The sequence below is a fragment of the Hippocampus bargibanti genome, linkage group LG12 (genome assembly GCF_051943395.1).
Source record: "Hippocampus bargibanti isolate YZ-2025 linkage group LG12, ASM5194339v1, whole genome shotgun sequence".
In the NCBI taxonomy this organism is placed as follows: Eukaryota; Metazoa; Chordata; class Actinopteri; order Syngnathiformes; family Syngnathidae; genus Hippocampus; species Hippocampus bargibanti.
Genome location: NC_142745.1, coordinates 5,793,599 through 5,811,295, shown reverse-complemented (window position 1 = coordinate 5,811,295; position 17,697 = coordinate 5,793,599). Strand labels below are relative to the sequence as shown.

Here is a 17,697-nt window from a genome sequence, read left to right as displayed (position 1 = left end):
GCAGTTGTGAATTCCAAAGTCAGAAGATCACAGAAATGGAATCATCCATCAGGACAACGCTGGTAATCAAAGGCTAACAGTTTAGCTAAGGTCGAAATTTCTGAAAATTTTGAGGCCAAAATATTCCATGAAACCCCCTAAGGAACAGAAACATTTTAAAGAAGGAAGATTGGTAATCTCAAAAAAAATCTATTTATTAATGTATTATGAACTGGAAAATTTTGTGGGTTGTTTTTTTTTTTTTTGCTTGTTTTTGTATTTAATTTCTTCACACATTTTTGTTTCTGTTTATTTCTGAAAATGTTTAAGGCCAAAATATTCCATGAAAACCCAGAAGAAACCTTATCCTTGATAACAAACCACGTATGCACTCAAGGAAAAGGGTGATGAAAACTAGTCCGCCAGCCACCATGGCGCTGTTCGACCATGTGGTTTGGTGTTCTTCCGCCGAAAACTAGTCCGCCAGCCACTATGGCGCTCCGTGTGGTTTAGTTCGTTTACCGAAAACTAGTTTGTATGCCAAGATTATATTCTCGCAAATTTAATGTTCGTAAAACGAAAAGTTTGTAAACTAAAGCGTTTGTAAACTGAGGTATTATTGTATTGTGAAATGGAAAATTTTGTGGGGTTTTTTTTTGCTTGTTTTTCTATTTAGTTTCTTCACCCCCAAAAAAATCTGTTTATTTCTGCAAACGTTAAAGCCAAAATATTCCATGAAAACCACCAAGAAACAAAAACTTTAAAGAAGGAAGATTGGAAATCTTTAAAAATTATATTTATGAATGTATTGTGACATTGAAAATTTTGTGGTTTTTTTTTTTTTGCTTGTTTTTGTATTTAGTTTCTTCACAAAAAAATCTGTTTATTTCTGAAAATTTTAAGGCCAAAATATTCCATGAAAACCACCAAGGAACACAAACATTCTAACAATCTAAAAAAAATATATATGTATTAATATATTGTGACAAACTCCGCTAAAACTGTGGAATATTCTCGAGCGCATAAAAATGCATTCTCCATATATGAGACACACCTTATATATGGAGAATGTTTGAAATAATGTCATTCATTGAAGGAGCGCCTTATAATGCGGAAAATACGGTACAATGTTGTAAAGGGAAAAAAAAGTCAAGTGTCTGCATTGATGTGGTTATTTTTCGCCTGATCAGTATCCGCAAACTCATAAGTGTCCTCTGGGATTTGTCCGGGTATTCGAAAATCAACAGGTAGAGGATGTGCAGGCTCACGCGCTTGAGACGGAGCCAAGGGTCGGCAGGCTTCCTCCTTCGGACTGGAATTGCTTTGCGAGTTCTGAGGTTCTAAATTGCAGGCGGTGCCCTGAAGAAACTGGAGGAAATTTTCCTCAATGGAGCCTTCGCGGCTCGGTAGCCTGTCCTCCACCTGGAGCCCGGCTCGCCGAAACAGGCACGGTAGATGTTTGCCCAGCTCCTCCCGGATCTGTCTATTGAGACAACCGTAGAAGAAAGGGTTGGAGGTGAAGCAGAAGTAAGCGATCCAGGTGACCGCCTCCTCCAGAGACGCCAACGCGGTCGGGGGGCTGGCAGCCAGGGCAGAATAAAGGTGGAAGGAAAAATAGGGCAGCCAACAACACAGAAACTGGCCACCAACCGCCGCCAACACCGCCGCCGCCTTCCCTCCTCCAAACGGACGCGCCGGCGTCTCCCTCCCGGTCCCCGTCCCGGTCCCAGAACTGGTAACCATAGTGGACCGGCTACTGAGCGACTCGGATCTCTGTCTCCGTGGCGTCTCCGTCCAAGTGGGTAAAGGCCCGTGGTGCATTGCGGCTACCCGAGCCACTTTGAACATGTTGCAGTACACCACGAAAATGACCAGCAGAGGACAGAGGAAGTAAAGCAGCGTAAAGAGGATCATGAACGCCAAGCGATTGGAGCCGCCGCCCGTCCAGTGCAGCGAGCAACGCCTCTGACCTTGAGCGGGGGGAGATGAGACGTCCCCGCCTCCCCCGCTACCTTCCAAAAGGGGAGTCCTCGCACCTTGGAGGATCCAGGCGAGCAGAGGCAAAGCGGACATGGCCAAAGCTTTGATCCAGATCCCCACTAACACTGACGCGACCAGGCCGACGGTCATCTTCACCTCGTAGCGCATGGGGTGTATGATATAATAATAGCGCTCCACGTTGATGACCGAGATGGACAGGATGGCGGCGCTGACCAGGAACACGCTGAGGAAGAGGTAACTACGGCACAGGGCCTCCCCAAAGAAGGCTCGGCTGGAGATGATGCCGAGGGGCATGAGCACCAAGGCTGCCAGTAGGTCCACCAAGCACAGGTGGAAAACGAAGGCAAACTTGTGGAGTTGCGGGACTTTGGCGATGACCGCCATGATGGCCACGTTGCCCACCACGGCGAGCAGATCCATGAACAACATGGCCGCCAGGGCTAGCCACTGGGACGGAGGCCAGTCCTTAGACAGAGCGGAGGTAGACGCGTTGGACAGGAGCTGAGGAGGCAGGAGGGAGGAGTTCCACGCCGGCTCCATTGGAGGGTGGGACGAGGGGGGTGGGCAGGGTCCCTCACTGGCCCATCACCCATGCTTCAAAGCCAGGAAGTACGGACAGAGGACGGACGCTTGGGAATTAGGGAGGGAGCCGCCCTGTCGTTGTGATGCTGGCCGGATGGTCGGGGGAAGGATTGTTTTTTCATTGACCAAAACCCTGACTGCTGCCCGCTGTTACAAGCACGCCTGAAGAAAGAGAACACAATGAGAGCTGAATTTGCTCTGTTCACTCTCTCTGTGATCAGCCAAAGTCAATCCTCAGATGAACTAATGATCACAAGAGAACTCATTTTAGCCAAAGAATGGCAGAAAGAATCAAGTACACAATCCCAGATGAATCACACAGTTTCATTTGTTCAACCCCTTCAAACACACACACGCACACTCACGCACACACACACACACACACACACACACACACACACACACACACACACACACACACACTCTCCCACCCCCATACAGGAGGTACATGAAAGGACGAGACGAATCAGAAGACGCTAACTATATGGGAGGCTCTTGGACAAGGAATCGAAAAAGCTGAAGTTCAGCGCACACATAAACATTATAAATCATTAATATTAATATATCATAAATATCAAAAATATCCTGTTTGACAAGCTCTTGTAACTGTGAAGTGTGTCTGTGTGTATAGGTAGCTAGCTCGACAGCTAAACAGCAAGCTAGCTAGACACACACACACACATATACATATATATATACACATATATATACACATATATATATACACACATGTATACTTATATATATACACATATACTTATATATATATATATATATATATATATATATATATATATATATATATATATATATATATATATATATCACACACACACACACATATATACACACACACACACATATACATATATATATATATATTCTTCACAGCCTAATGCTAACAATAATAAACGTAAGAAATGAACACCAGCATGATGGTAAAGGCAGAATCTACGTTTCAGGTATTGGATATTATTATTGAGTAGCTAATGAAGTCTCTAAAGCAGGGGTGTCAAAGTCATTTTTTGCCGCGGGCCACATTGTAGTTATGGTTTCCTCTCGAGGGCCGTTATGAATTTGGGGAAGCCATTAGAATGTTTAAATCCCTTCAAATATTACATATAGAGCCCACAGCAAATTAATGAATAACTAGTTTCCAAATCTGAAGTCAAGAATAATGACTTTTATTGTGGTTGACATCCAAAAATATGAAATTTTGGCTCAGATTTTAGCAATCAACATGGAATTTAACAAGTTTGATTTGCTTTCGCGGGCCGAAAAAAATGATGCGGCGGGCCGGATTTGGCCCGCGGGCCTTGACTTTGACACCTGTGCTCTAAAGAGTGTGTACTTTGTGTGTATTGGAAAGACTTTCCATTGCATGCCCATACAAATCTGTCTTTAAACTCACAGAGCGCAAATATGCATAGGGATATGCATCTATAGAGCCTTTCTGATTCTGACACCGGGAATTAAATGAAGACTTAAGCCTTGAACGATTGCCTGCAGTAAGCACTTTGTGTCGAAATCAAACAACAGGCTGCCCCAATTCAGATTTACACTCCTGCCAGGTTTTGTCATGTATTACCACCCACTCATTTATATGTTAATCATTAATACATTACACCCACTGTGTAAAAACATGTCGGTATGTTTCTCATTATACATTTAGTTGATTCTTTTACTCTCTCTCGTCATTTTAATATAAGCCAAATGAAAATCGAGGTGTAAAACAAATAGGTGTGAGGGGTGAAGGGGGATACAGAGCATGATGTACCTGAATAAGAATATTTCCTCACACTGCCGATTGGGATGTGAAGGATGAGAATGTGGTGCATCTCAGACTCAAGCGGCGTCATGCACCTGCGAGAAACGCGGACTTCACTCGTCTTCCCGGCCCTTGTTCTGCTTTCTGCATCCTGGTTGACTGCAGACGTGGTTCCATCCAAAAGATGCTGATGGGAATGCTTGCAAAGACACAGGGTAGGCAGCCCACTCTCCTCTCTTCCCCTCCTCTCCTCCTTCCATGGTTGCAGAAGAGGATCTCTGTGTCAGTTCTCCGCTGGGTCCTAGTGGATGTCGGGTTTATTCAGCGAGAGGCTGCAATAAATCACAACAAATGAGAAAGGTATGTTTATTTCAGGACAGATGTGAACAATTATTTACAAAGAGCCTTCAAACTTGGCGAATGTCGTTCCAAGTTGAATGTTGCCGCCAAACTAAACATAAAGTAAAGAGAATTACACTGTTAGAATTGTCATTTCGCTTAATGCTAACACAAAATGCTAAATGTTGTCGATAGGCCCACGGATGTCAATAGTTGTTGGTTTATAACGCTTTGGTCGATAAATATTTGAACATAAGTGCACCATTAAGATATTTTAATTGCATTTTTTACTGTATATATATATATATATATATACAGTAAAGTCTCATTATATCGATATCGGTTATATCGATAGTACCGCTTATTACGATACTATTTCTATGCACGCACGGAGAAAATTACATGCAAACAGGGTCGGATATATTGATAGTCCCGGTTATATCGATATTTTTTCGGACTCCCTTGAATATCGATATAACGAGACTTTACTGTATATATATATATATATATATATATATATATATATATAATATATATATATATATATATATATATATATATATATATATATATATATATATATATATATATATATATATATATATATATAAAATCATACATTTAATTTATAAGCGCCTTTCAAAACTCTCAAGGACAAGCCTCAAGCCTCCATCATCTTAGCTTCTCAAAGTTGGGCTCCTGTTGTCACGGTGATCCTTTGCATATACAGTCCATCTCATTACTGTCTACAGAAGGACAATGAAATTGACAATTATGGATACAACGAGACTCCTATCAACAGGCGTTTTTTTTTTTTTTTCATTTTATTTGCATTTGTAAGGTTGCCCAACCATTTGCATTTAATGCAATAAGGCCCTCGCACGTCTTTAACCATTCAGGTAACACCACACATGCTCTGACTGATTAAATTCAATTGCTAATAGACAGATTGGAATAATGTTAGAGTGACAACACTGTTTCATATTCCAGCTTTTTTTAAACGGCTGTTGTTATATCTCAACCGTCTGTCACAACCGATTAGTGTAAATGTATGGTTATACAGAAGGGCTGCATCATTAATCGAATTTTAATCGTGATCAAGATTTTGGCTGATGCGACCAAATGAGCCTGATTGTTGCCAATATTTACATTTCAACTGTTTTTTTCTTCTGTATACCAAATCAAGATATTTCCCAACATGAGAACAAGTGCCCTAGTTAGATTTGCATCATTGCCATGATGGCGTTGCCTGATGTCTTGTACTGTACACTGTGATGAGATTGAATAGCGTTAGATGAAGACAATTCGTCATACAATGAATAAACACCATGAAAAAATACTACCAGTCATTAAATGACAACAACACATTTACTGTGACAACCCTACCTGCGGGCAAGAAAACAGTGGGGGGTAAATGGGTAATGGTTGACTATGGAGAGACATTTTCACCAACAGAAGAAAAGAATATTGATGCTGTTTAGGATTAGTAATGTTCTCCTGAGCTATTGTGCCACGTAGGACTGGATTCGATGATATGTTTATTCCAGTTTTACCGATAGTTTGGCGAGACTATTTTAAGGCAAGCAGCAGATTTGGGCAACTCCATTAGTTGGCTCCTCCCACTTGACTGCCAAACACAAATCAAAAGTCACTGCTGTTCGATTCTCGATTTTTCATTGGTCAGGAACGGAGTAGTGGGGGTTTGCCTGCCCGACGTTTGGTTGAGAAGACAAGTGACGTTTCATTACAAAAGTACAGATTGTTGTTTTTTTTCGACACATTACACTACATTAACCGTTTATAAAGGATGCAGTATTCCAGGAGTAGAAAAAAAAGCGAACTTTTTAATGACTGTTTTTACTGCGTTGTCGAGATTTTTTCCGTAAATGATATAATCGGGGATTGCGCCAAACAGCAAATACAGTATGGGGGCGGGCGTCTACAACCCAAAATGAGATGAAAAGCCATTTCCAACATATTTTAGCTTTGAGAGGTCTGGGAACTGTGCTAACAATATTTATCAAACCAATAACAAATGTATTGATAACATTATTTAGTGAGAACATTGACATGCAGTTGATTTTGTGAACCAAACAATTTCCAAGCCAGTAGAAACAGCAGTTAGTTTTGTTTCAACACTCAACACCGTATAAAATGAGTAATCAGTCGTGCAAGTAAACCCCCACCCCACACACACATACACACAAGCACAAGCACACACACACGGACACACGTACACAAACACACAGCAGAACACAGTACATGCAGGATTAGAGTAGAATGTCATTACAATGGTTGTCATGGTATCCATATGTCAGGTAATGATGATGAAAGGAGGGGTCTACATACAGCACATGCTTGTTTAAATATAGTACGTTAAACGACGTGCCTTTCCTCCGATGTCACATCGGGTATTTGGAAGTTAGATTCGGAGTTCAGTCAATGCTTTCTGGGAAAACCCCCCTCAAGAGTCCAACTCAAAGCGTTCAAAGCATGACGCAAAATGTCTGCATATTTTAAAACACTGCACCAGACTATCACTGCCCCTCCAAATTACCAGGACAGTTCAATATCAGTTGGCGTGCTTTTTTTTTAATTTGAGTAGGCAAATGCGTGTAGGCTGCGCGTGCGTGTGACCGCACGTGAGCGAGTGCGAGCTGTTGACTCATGACAAAAATAGCGTATTCCTCACTCGCCAGGCAGCACCTATCATTGCCATCGCAAATACAATGGTTGCCGTAGCAACCGTGAAAATAGACTCCACGTTCACACTCGGTAATAGCAAAAGGCCGGCGCTTGAAACCCAAAGTGCCGCCACCGACCATCACAACGAGGAGAACCGAAAAAAGCTGCACTCCCTCGTCAGCTCATACCATTGCAGCATTTTGCCACCTCGCATGTTTTTTTTCTAATTTGACTAACACGAACACGAGTCAGACAATAAATACTGTTGAAATGCACAAATTGTAGTGCTGCTAAATTGCTGGAGATGAAATAGTGCAAACGTATGTTGCCTTGGTGATTCTTGGTGAAGGTTTTTAATGCAGTATAACAGCTGTAAGGGTCACAAGTGATACATGTGACGATTGCCGCGCCGTTGATGATCCTCATTAATGTCACGACTTAATTAAACCCGGGAATCACGTGATTGTAGAACAAAAAGCCACGTAAAATAAGAATCTCATAACGGATGACCTAGTACGTATAATAATTAAGCCATTCTGTAATGCCGCATAGGCTCATTGATTGATCTGTCGATTGTTTGATGCTGTTCGTTTCTTTGTCTTATTATGGTTCTTGTTGTTTTGTTAATCACGAATTTTTAGTATTTTTATAATTCGTATAATTATTATTCCTTGATGTGCACTAGAGGGACCTGAAAGTGACTTGAAATGAAAAAGTACATGTACTGTATGACAATAACAAAAACGATGAACATCCCCAAACACGCCACACTGTGGCAGTGTTTCCTTCATATTGAACAGAAAAATGCACACAAACCGTGATGCAGTTACAATCGTTAAAGATTGAGACAAAATATCTTCAATGTAGAATTATTCAAATGAATTTGAGAGAATAATGATCAGTTTTTATCGACTGCGAGCTATAACAATTGTGGTTTACAGTGGTGTAGAAGTGTATCAAAATAACAATTTTGCATTTCACTGTCACAATACTCGTAAAAACTGTTCCTTCAAGTGTCGAGCGAGTGGCAAAAATATGTTTGACAATATAGAGATCTGACAAGTTTGTGAGTTCTCCTTCTAGGGAGAAGCCTTGACAACACGTTTGATATTACTTGAACCTATTTGGACTGGCTCGTTTATAATTCATGAAGAGGAACGTGCATCTGATGGCATTATGTCCTTCTGCAAAGCCGCTGACTAAATGAACTCGGTCATGCAGTCGAGCTCAACAGTACAAATCACAACTGTAGACACAAATCTAAAAGGATGACTACTTTTTATACGTACTGTACAAACATCAGTCACAGTTCCACCACTACACAGTCGATTTAGTTTCGGTGTGAATATAGAGTCACAATCACCCTCCTGTATATTGACAACCATTATGCCTTCCATGGGAATTAGAAGAACGATCAATGTCCCGATGCTGAATACATTCCATTATTGATGATGGTCGATAAATCACCTTCCACACACACTTGAGTCCATTTGTAACACAACACTTACTGCACGAGAACAGTTAAGATCCTGGATGTAGTCATGCACAACAAATGCAACGTGGATGCAATTAATGTTAACAAGTGTGTGGGTGTAGAGTTAGTCATATTTCAGCTTCACGAGGTTCCTCTCTAACCGGGGCAGGAAAACTCGTGTGTTGACCGGACATCCCCCAATAAAAAAAAAAACGAAATTAAAAAGTATACAAAATTGTTGATTTTAATCATGGAAGCATATTCAATGTTGAAAATGTTATAACTAAAATTAATGCAACTATTACTGGGTGGTGGCACGGTGCTCAAGTTATTAGCACACCATCTTGACACTGCAGGGTTCGATTCTGGCTTTCAAGCGGAACATAATTAGGCTTTAAAATCTGTAATTTTTGTCCATGCTGAGTGCCAGTGGTGGACCCTCATGGGCTGCAAAGCCTTCTCTGCTGGCCTTAAAATATATGAACCGCGGACTGATATTGTCACGAATTGCAAGGTAGTGGAGGTGGTAGACCCCCAAAAAAAACAGCAGGAGGGGGGTGTAGGGGTGTATTTTCATCACTTTGCTGCTGTGAAATGTAAATTTCTCCACTGTGAGACTAATAAAGGCATATCCAATCCAATCCAATTTGATGAATTGTATTAAATAAAGTCAGCAGGAACAAAATCTCAAACAAGAAAGTCATCAGAACAAAAAGGTCTAAAGTAGAAAACAAAACCTTGACTAAAGGTTTTGTTAGTAGACTTGTAGTAAATGACACCATACTTTTTTTCAGTCTGGATTGATTCAGACATATCACTATTGAAGGCCTAGCGATGAAATCCATGACCTGCCACTGCTGAGTGCAATTGCAGGCTTTTGGATCAACTTTTCCTTGTGTAGTATGAGGCTTTGTTGAGCAAAGCTTAATGTTGAACGCATGTCGTATTAAGTCTGATTCGATATGTTAACATCATCCAACTGTGTGAAATACATCAACATGGTTTAATTTAAAAACTGCCTCGCTGCAACTTACTTTGCGTCTATAATAATAATAATAATACATTTTATTTCAAGCGCCTTTCAAAACACCCAAGGACACTTATACTCTCATGATGAGAATTTCCTCCATTCTAATGACTGTGGGGCTTTAGGGGTTGGCAATCATTCAAGCAGTTACGCTGTCACATTAACAGCCGCTCGGGTTCTGGCTGACGACAGGCTCAAATATCACCTTGGTGCTCCTCCACTCGCCTATGATTTCAACCTTGGTATTGATCATAACACTTTAACAAGCTGAGCAACATTTCACTGTCTGCGCCATCTGAGTGTGAGGTGTTAGCGCCTGTCAAGGTCGTGTATTCAGTTGTGTATCCGTGCAATCTAATGAGCTCCAATCGTTAAGGTCCATCCAAGAAATTTGCTAAGCCTCATTTAAAACACCTGGAACGGAACACACGCATTGCCATTGTGCGAACACGCTGATCCATCCCACACAGCTGCATGCACATCACGTCCAAGCAAAGGCTGCTGCAGTGCACACGCATGCGCGCACACTTGGCCTGTCCTTCACCACAGAGGCAAGAGATACGCAAAGATGAAGGTCTTTTATCATGACACGGACTTCATCGCCTAAAATGATGGTTCTCCGATACTACCACACACTATTTCAGTATGCAGAATATTTTGTGACTTTTTTTCAAGGTGGTCTGCAGTGAGAGATTTCTCATTTAAAATATTTGCTTTGTATGAAGAAACATTGAGAATATATTTCTGCATGCATTCAGCTATTCACTCACTCCACTCACTTCCAAACATTTTTTATATTTTAGATTTATAGTTCAATCATTGGCATAGTTCAGGGGGGTCACCAGTGCTGATCCACGGGCCCAATGTAAAAATAGCTCTCCAGACATGGGACATTGTGATGTTCTGGGGATAATTCACGATCAGAGAATAATCGACTTAAAGTGTTCAATAGTGTAATTCACTTGTATTACAGCTATTATGGGAAATTATTAACGTAAGCAGTGTCTTTGCATCTGTAATGTATATTAATATGGCAGATAAAAATAATTGTAATTTATATATGTAACAAATATTTAACATGTAAATAAACAACAACATATTGTTTTGAGATTTTTGAGTAATATTTGATGTCCCTTGATTTTAACCCTAATGACAACCTGTCGTCTGTTAACGTCATAAACTGTCCACTACGGTGACCGCTGTCCCTCAAAACGGTTAAATATGAATTTGTGGTGCATGAGGATAATAAACGTAATCAAAAAAAAGGGTTCCCCATTGACCGCGATAAACAAGGGATTACTGTATAAATGTGAGCTCGAAACACTTTTGGGGTCGAAAATATCAAACGATAAAATGAAAAGCAGTCAACAACCTTCGAAGTTGTGACGTGAGACCCGATATGCTCACCGTTCGTAACAACGAACAGTAAGTAGTACGAAAAGGCCGGCGTCGCTGTTTCTCAACTATTCGAAGTAAAAAAAAATCAATTTGGAGGTGCCAGGGCTATGATTGCGAGGTTTTGTCTCGAATCGACGCGAGCCGTGTGGGTGAGGGCCGAAGAGGAGGGGGGGGGGGGTGACGTGACGCCCATTGCACAAATGTATCACATGGTACCTTCGCTCTTCTGCTATGAAGACTGCGGACGGGTTGCTTCCGCGGTGCCGCTTACTCTTTACGTGATGTACTCACTGCAGGGGGGCGAAGGGAGGGAGCAGAAAGAGATCCACCCACCCAGCGGCCGATCCCGTACAGAAGCGGCTCACCGGAGATTGGACCCGAGACGAAGAGCCAGGCAGGACTTGACTTCGGTCTTTTTGCTGCAAATAATCAACACATGGTAAACGCCCGTGCATGCGGAACGCGTTTTAGGCTTTGTTATGACGCCCCACCCCCAATAAAATAAAACCAAAAAGAATATTAAGAAAGTAGGGGTCAGGGTGGTACAAGTAAGATAAACAGACGCGTGTGCTTTTTTTGTATATTTCATAAATAAAATAAAGGCCGTTTTTTTGTTCATTCAGGTGTATAGAACTTTTGGGCTTTGACTTGCAATGCAATGCACCCTCAGATTATGCAGCAGATCTGGATGCTTACTGTACCTTGCGGACGTTATCTCATACGGGGGCATAATATCATAATTCAATGCTACAGTTCGAGTTATATTAACATATAAAACGGGATTTAATTAGTTCACGAAGGGTCTGAAGTAAAGATGAAATAAGATGCTTGGTGCCTAAAGCACTTTATGATTTTTTTGTAAATTTCCCCCATAAATGTTTTTTTTTTTGTGCAGTTGGGACCTTACTTTTCACCCAAGGTGAGCGACGACATACGACAATTTACCTACGACCCCGTTGAGGACATGTACACATGACAATGAATGGACAAGATAATATAATTACAGTAAAGTCTCGTTATATCGATATTCAAGGGAGTCCGAAAAAATATCGATATAACCGGGACTATCGATATATCCGACCCTGTTTGCATGTAATTTTCTCCGTGCGTGCATAGAAATAGTATCGATATAACCGGGACTATCGATATATCCGATATCGATATAACGAGACTTTACTGTAACTATATTAGATTAAAAACATGTTAGTCTTGTAATATGTGGAGGTTGAAGAGGTATGGGTTGGAATTTTGGTGTATTCCATCAAAAAAGCAAACTCTTATGGGCAGACTAAAACTAACAGGGGAGGCACTAGTGTTGCGATCGTGATGGATGTACTTTTATTTTGAAATGAAATGCACTTGTCAGTCACTAAAATGCCAAAATGTGGACATGAGTTCTAAATAAATTAACCCTTTGGGGTGCAGAGGTAACTAAGTTTACATCTTATCATGTTATCATCATGTTATCCTTTCTCATGAGCACCTTAAAGCAATAATTCATGCATTTGTCACATCGATGCTCGATTACTGTAATGGGCTTTACTTTGGAGTCAGACAATCCTCCATGAAGCGTCTCTAGCTCATAAGACGGGGCACATACCTCCTACTCTTGGAACCCTTCACTGGCTCCTTATACATTGTAGAGTAATTTCCAAGATATTATTTGTTTTCAAATCTTTAAATGGTCTCTGTCCTCCTTACCTGAAAGGTGCATGAAAGGGTTAAACTCAAATTCGTCAGTAACTAATCAGATGGATGTTCTTCGCAGATGCACGATTCTCATCTACTGTGAAGACTGCTGAGAAAATGGAGAGCTTGTACAGACCTAAACGGTCGTTGTTGAGGAGGAGCGTCTTTCTCCTGGTTGGGCCTCTGCTTTGGTCACAACACGCCGGTGGACAGTTAATAGGAGGTCCGCTGGACTGCCAAAAGACGTGTGTGTGCGCCAGCAGCATCATCAGCTGTTCCAAAGGGAATCTTAGCATCCCGCCCATGCCTCTTCCCAAGTACACGTCGGTGCTGGATCTCAGCTTCAACTCCATCGGCAGGTTACGAGCAGAGTGGTCACCCGTCGTGCTGAGTCGACTCCACACGCTGCTGCTCAGCCACAACGGGCTCGTCTTCCTGTCCACGGAGGCGTTTGTGCATGTGACAAGGCTGCGTTACCTGGACTTGTCTTCCAATCAACTGCGCCAGCTGGACGAGTACATTTTCGAGCCGCTGGAGAACTTGGAGGTACTTCTGCTTTATAAGAACAGGATTTCGCAGATCGATCGCTCCGCCGCTTTCTCTGGATTGATCAACCTGCAGAAGCTTTACCTGAGTCACAATTTGATGTCACGCTTCCCCCTGGAAGTGGTGAATGATCGAAGTCGCATCGAGACGCTCACGCTGCTGGATGTCTCCTCCAATCGGATCAAAGCGGTGACGTTCCATGAGCTTCAAGCTCTGCCCGCCTGGATTCAAAACGGTCTGTACTTCCACAACAATCCCCTCCCGTGCAGCTGCGATCTTTTCAACGTGGTTGCACGCTGGCACCTGAAAGATCTTAGCTCTGTGGTGGACTTTAAGGACGAGCACACTTGCATCCTCGCCGGTCAGCCGAAACGGAAAGTGGTTACCCTTGAATTGGATAAAGCTTATTTGAACTGCAGCGAGGTCAAGATCATGGATAGGCAAGCCTACCTAGAGCAGTTTGTGGTGCTGGACTGCGATACCAAGCAGAGAGACATGGTGAAAACCTGGACCCTGCCAGGAAATATCTCGGTGTCTCCGGCAAACAAAAGCGCAAAAATACTTCCAGACGGAAACCTTCAGCTCGGACCTTTAAAGGAAGACAACTCTGGCGTGTACACCTGTCACGCCATCGCAGACACCTTGAACCAGACACTCCGCTTCACCGTCGTGGTCTTTAACACCACCACGAATGGCAATTTGGAAAACCTGAAGACGGCGTACACCACGTTGATAGCGTGCCTGATCAGCATCGTGATGGTTTTCATCTACCTCTACCTCACACCTTGCCGCTGCGCCGGTTGTCCGAGTGAAGACCTGGAAAAGGACGACCCAATGGGCAGCCTCCACTCCTCCATCGTCAGCGACACACAAAACCATCAAGAGACCGAATCCGAAAACGAGGGTGGCAGAGATTTCCCCTTTGACACCAAAGATCCGTTGGAGCAGAATGGAAAGTTGAAGCCAAAAGGGGAAGAAGAATGGAAAGGAGTGAACAAGAAAAGAAAGGCGTCAATCAGCTCTGTGAGCTCAGATACCCCCATGATGATGTAAAGGTCGTTTGTGGGGGAATTTCCTACACGGACGAATCCAGCTCAAAGGACATAAATGAGAGGACCCGAAATGTTATCGGGGCTTAATACCTAACCCTGAGTATACCAGACCACCACAAGAACATTGATGCGGTCAACATACAAGACACCGTTAGAGCTGACAACAGATCAGTGTAAACTGACAGTTGCAGATGCATGTAAATAAGATCCAATGACATTTGACAAATGTCAGAAAATAAGTTGTAGCATTGACTGAGCTTTTTTTACCTTATTTGCACTTGCCACTAGACCACATTGAAAAGGAAAAAAAAACAATTCTGAGAAAAAAATACAACAATAGAGAAGGTGACAGTGGCATACTCATCTCCAACTTGAATTAAGTCACAGGTGTCAAATTCAAGGCCCGGAGGCTAAATCTGGCCCGCCATCTCATTCTTTTCAGCCTGCAAAAGCAAATCAAGCATGTCAAGTGCCATGATGCTTGCTAAAGTCCAGACCAAAATGTCAAATTGTCTCATGTAAACCACAATAACAGTCATTATTTTTTTTACCTCACATTCAAAAACTAATTAATTATTCATTAATTTGAAAACAATTAATTCATAATTCATTAATTTGTTGTGCATCCATCCATCCATCTTCTGCTGCTTATCCGGCATCCAGGAGGCATCCTAATCAGATGTCTGAGCCACCTCATCTGGCTCCTCTCAATGTGGAGGCGAAGCGACTCGACTCTGAGCCCTTCCCGGATGACGGCGCTTCTCACCTTATCTCTAAGGGAGGGCCCGGACACCCTACTTCATTTATTGTGCACTCTATATTTAATATGTGGAGTGGATTAAACATTTTAATGGCTTCCCCAAATTCACAACGGCCCCCCCGAGACGAAACTGTAACTACAATGTGGCCCATGGCAAAAAAATGACTTTGACACTCAGGACTGAAGTGTTTAGCCTCGTTCGTTTTTCTTATAACTACACAAGTTTACCATATTACAATTTGTGGCTCATTAATGCTTTCATGTAGCATTTCAACCCTGAAGGTACTTACCAAAAGACACTTCTAAGCGCAAAATATGAATATGCGTTAACACTCACCACAAAGCAACCTTATACTAAAGGTTTAACAATTCTATTGAATGTATTTGTCGTGTTAGAATTACATGTTTTAGTATTCACAACATATGTCAATATTACAAGACAAAGAGAAAAAACATGAATTGTGTAACTTTACCGAAGGTCTGTATTACAATCCCGAGAATACCTTCCGAGCCTTGAGTATCGCCATGAAATGCTCTCCACTAAAAAGATGACATCATCAGCTTTAATGCTGATTTAATGCCTGCGATATTATGCGACCTTGTGGCGAAGGCGAGAGGTTCTACGGCGGCACATATAAATAGAAGCAGTGGCAGGGAGGAGGAGTAGGGGCTGGGGGCATGCTTGGCAAGGAGCCCATCGAATATTTAGGAGGTCACTGGCAATATTCTACTTGAAGAGCTCATCATTGCGGTGGTTTAACTTGGGAACATTATTGCCATTCACTCCCACTGATCACTTTAGACCGACTCCCATGTTCATTCTCTTGTTGTGTCATCATGGAGGACGATTCCCATTGACTGATATTTTGCATCAAGGGGAAAATAACTGGAATGAAGATTTATTGCTTTGGTCACCTCTGAATGTTTAACAAAACCATAGTACTAGTGGTAGACTGCAGTTCTGTAGAGTAACGTGTGTTTATGTACTGTATCCATGGACAAAAATGGGAATTGTAGTTCATTTAACTTCAGAACCGAATTATAAATGTGATTCCTACTCTTACTATGCTAAACCGACTAAAATACACTGTATCCTGAACAAACATTACATTGTCTTTGGGAGTCTGACTGCCTTCATTTGAACAAAAAAAAAAACTCTTGAAAAGAGTCACGAATGTCATTTTCTATTCTGCTTTGACCGTGTCGGAGTGCATGAATCAAAGACCATCAATACGTTATAAATTAAGCTTGATGTATGAAAAACCCAATAAACATCTTTCAGAGTCAAGTTCACTTTGAGGCCCAATATGTCTGCCGCTAAAGATAATAGCATTGCATGTACAAAGCTATTGGGAGTTCTGGTTCTACGAGAATTAAAACTGGAGGAAAAATTTGGAATTGTTTACATTCTCGCAGCTGTGAGGTGAAAGTTAATATTTCAGACTCAAACCACAAATTAACAGTTTTCGGTGTAACCCCCCTCCGGTCTACTGCACTTTTCTAGCCTTCTCTGACATGCTTTCATTTCCTGTTTCACAACAAAACTGACCTGGCGTGTGTTTATTTCAAACTTCAATCTGCTGAGTGGCATGGACGCCTCCTGGCTCATGTTACCGTATTACACTAATCCAGTCTGTCTTGATTACTTAAGAGTGAAACAGGAGAGACTGCAGAAGGCTAGAGAGCAAAAAAATACTCTTGTATCCTTCTTTCTGTGTTCTACTGGTTATTCTTTCTCATTTATTGTTATTTGAACCACCACTCTTCTCTCTGGTAGTACTTTGTACCTTTGACTGCTGAGGTCTTTTGCTTTACACAGCTAAGCAATTACCATTATAAGAGACCGGTGCGACACATTTTCACCCATTATCCCTGAGTGTGAAACCTCACCAGCTGCTGGATTCATGATTGAAAGGGTCTGCGTCTTTGTTGCACTCATGTTACCATGTTTACCCACAATGGAGGGAACACACAGCGGGCTGTGTGTACGACACACTCCACCGTGTGGGGCGAACAGTGCAACGACTCAGCTAATCCACCGACTGGCATTTTGTTATGATTGAAAACCACGGATATGAATTTAAGATTATTAATAGAAACGTGTGTCAAAGGGGTTACAATTTCAACCTTACACGCGTTGCCATTAAATAATCGAAGCTGTTTGAAAGTGCAGAATTTTCAGTAAAATAACTCACGTTTCACTCGAAGCCCCCAGTTAAGACTCTCACATGAAAACGTCAGTACAGTGCATTGAATGCCACATGGCACAATGGTTGCTGAGGAGTGTGCTGCCATGTAGTGGCGACTCCCTCAAACTGCACCCAAATTCCCTCGCTGGGAATTGTTGAGATGTTTTTGGTGTGAATTGGTTCATTATTTCTGTCATTTTATACATAT

General features: G+C 41.9%; 2 protein-coding genes across 4 annotated transcripts; one reads left to right on the top strand and one right to left on the bottom strand.

Annotated features, from left to right (window-relative positions):
• Window positions 1-821: 821 nt before the first annotated feature.
• LOC148890157 (G protein-coupled receptor 61-like) lies at window positions 822-13,213 on the bottom strand. Of its 3 annotated transcripts, XM_089009668.1 has the most exons (5): window positions 13,079-13,213; window positions 12,854-12,954; window positions 11,587-11,672; window positions 4,426-4,662; window positions 822-2,724 (listed from the first exon to the last, which is right to left on the bottom strand). In XM_089009668.1, exon 5 carries the CDS (start codon window positions 2,518-2,520, stop codon window positions 1,129-1,131), a length of 1,392 nt encoding a protein of 463 aa, XP_088865794.1. In that variant the 5' UTR covers window positions 2,521-2,724; window positions 4,426-4,662; window positions 11,587-11,672; window positions 12,854-12,954; window positions 13,079-13,213; the 3' UTR covers window positions 822-1,128. The 3 variants fall into 3 exon arrangements, 2 of the variants coding, with proteins under 2 accessions (XP_088865794.1, XP_088865793.1); XR_016116587.1 differs by lacking the exons at window positions 822-2,724; window positions 4,426-4,662 and adding an exon at window positions 5,327-5,415 and having other exon boundaries at window positions 11,470-11,672; XM_089009667.1 differs by lacking the exons at window positions 11,587-11,672; window positions 12,854-12,954; window positions 13,079-13,213 and having other exon boundaries at window positions 4,340-4,478.
• Window positions 11,553-17,485, top strand: LOC148890156 (amphoterin-induced protein 1-like). Its single transcript, XM_089009666.1, has 2 exons — window positions 11,553-11,692; window positions 13,022-17,485. The coding sequence occupies exon 2, from the start codon at window positions 13,060-13,062 to the stop codon at window positions 14,539-14,541; it is 1,482 nt and encodes a 493-aa protein (XP_088865792.1). The 5' UTR covers window positions 11,553-11,692; window positions 13,022-13,059; the 3' UTR covers window positions 14,542-17,485.
• Window positions 17,486-17,697: the final 212 nt, after the last annotated feature.

What these genes read in the sequence shown, in the direction of transcription:
- LOC148890157 (XM_089009668.1), bottom strand. Translation starts at nt 2,520, where the DNA reads ATGGAGCCGGCGTGGAACTCCTCCCTCCTGCCTCCTCAGCTCCTGTCC.
- LOC148890156 (XM_089009666.1), top strand. Translation starts at nt 13,060, where the DNA reads ATGGAGAGCTTGTACAGACCTAAACGGTCGTTGTTGAGGAGGAGCGTC.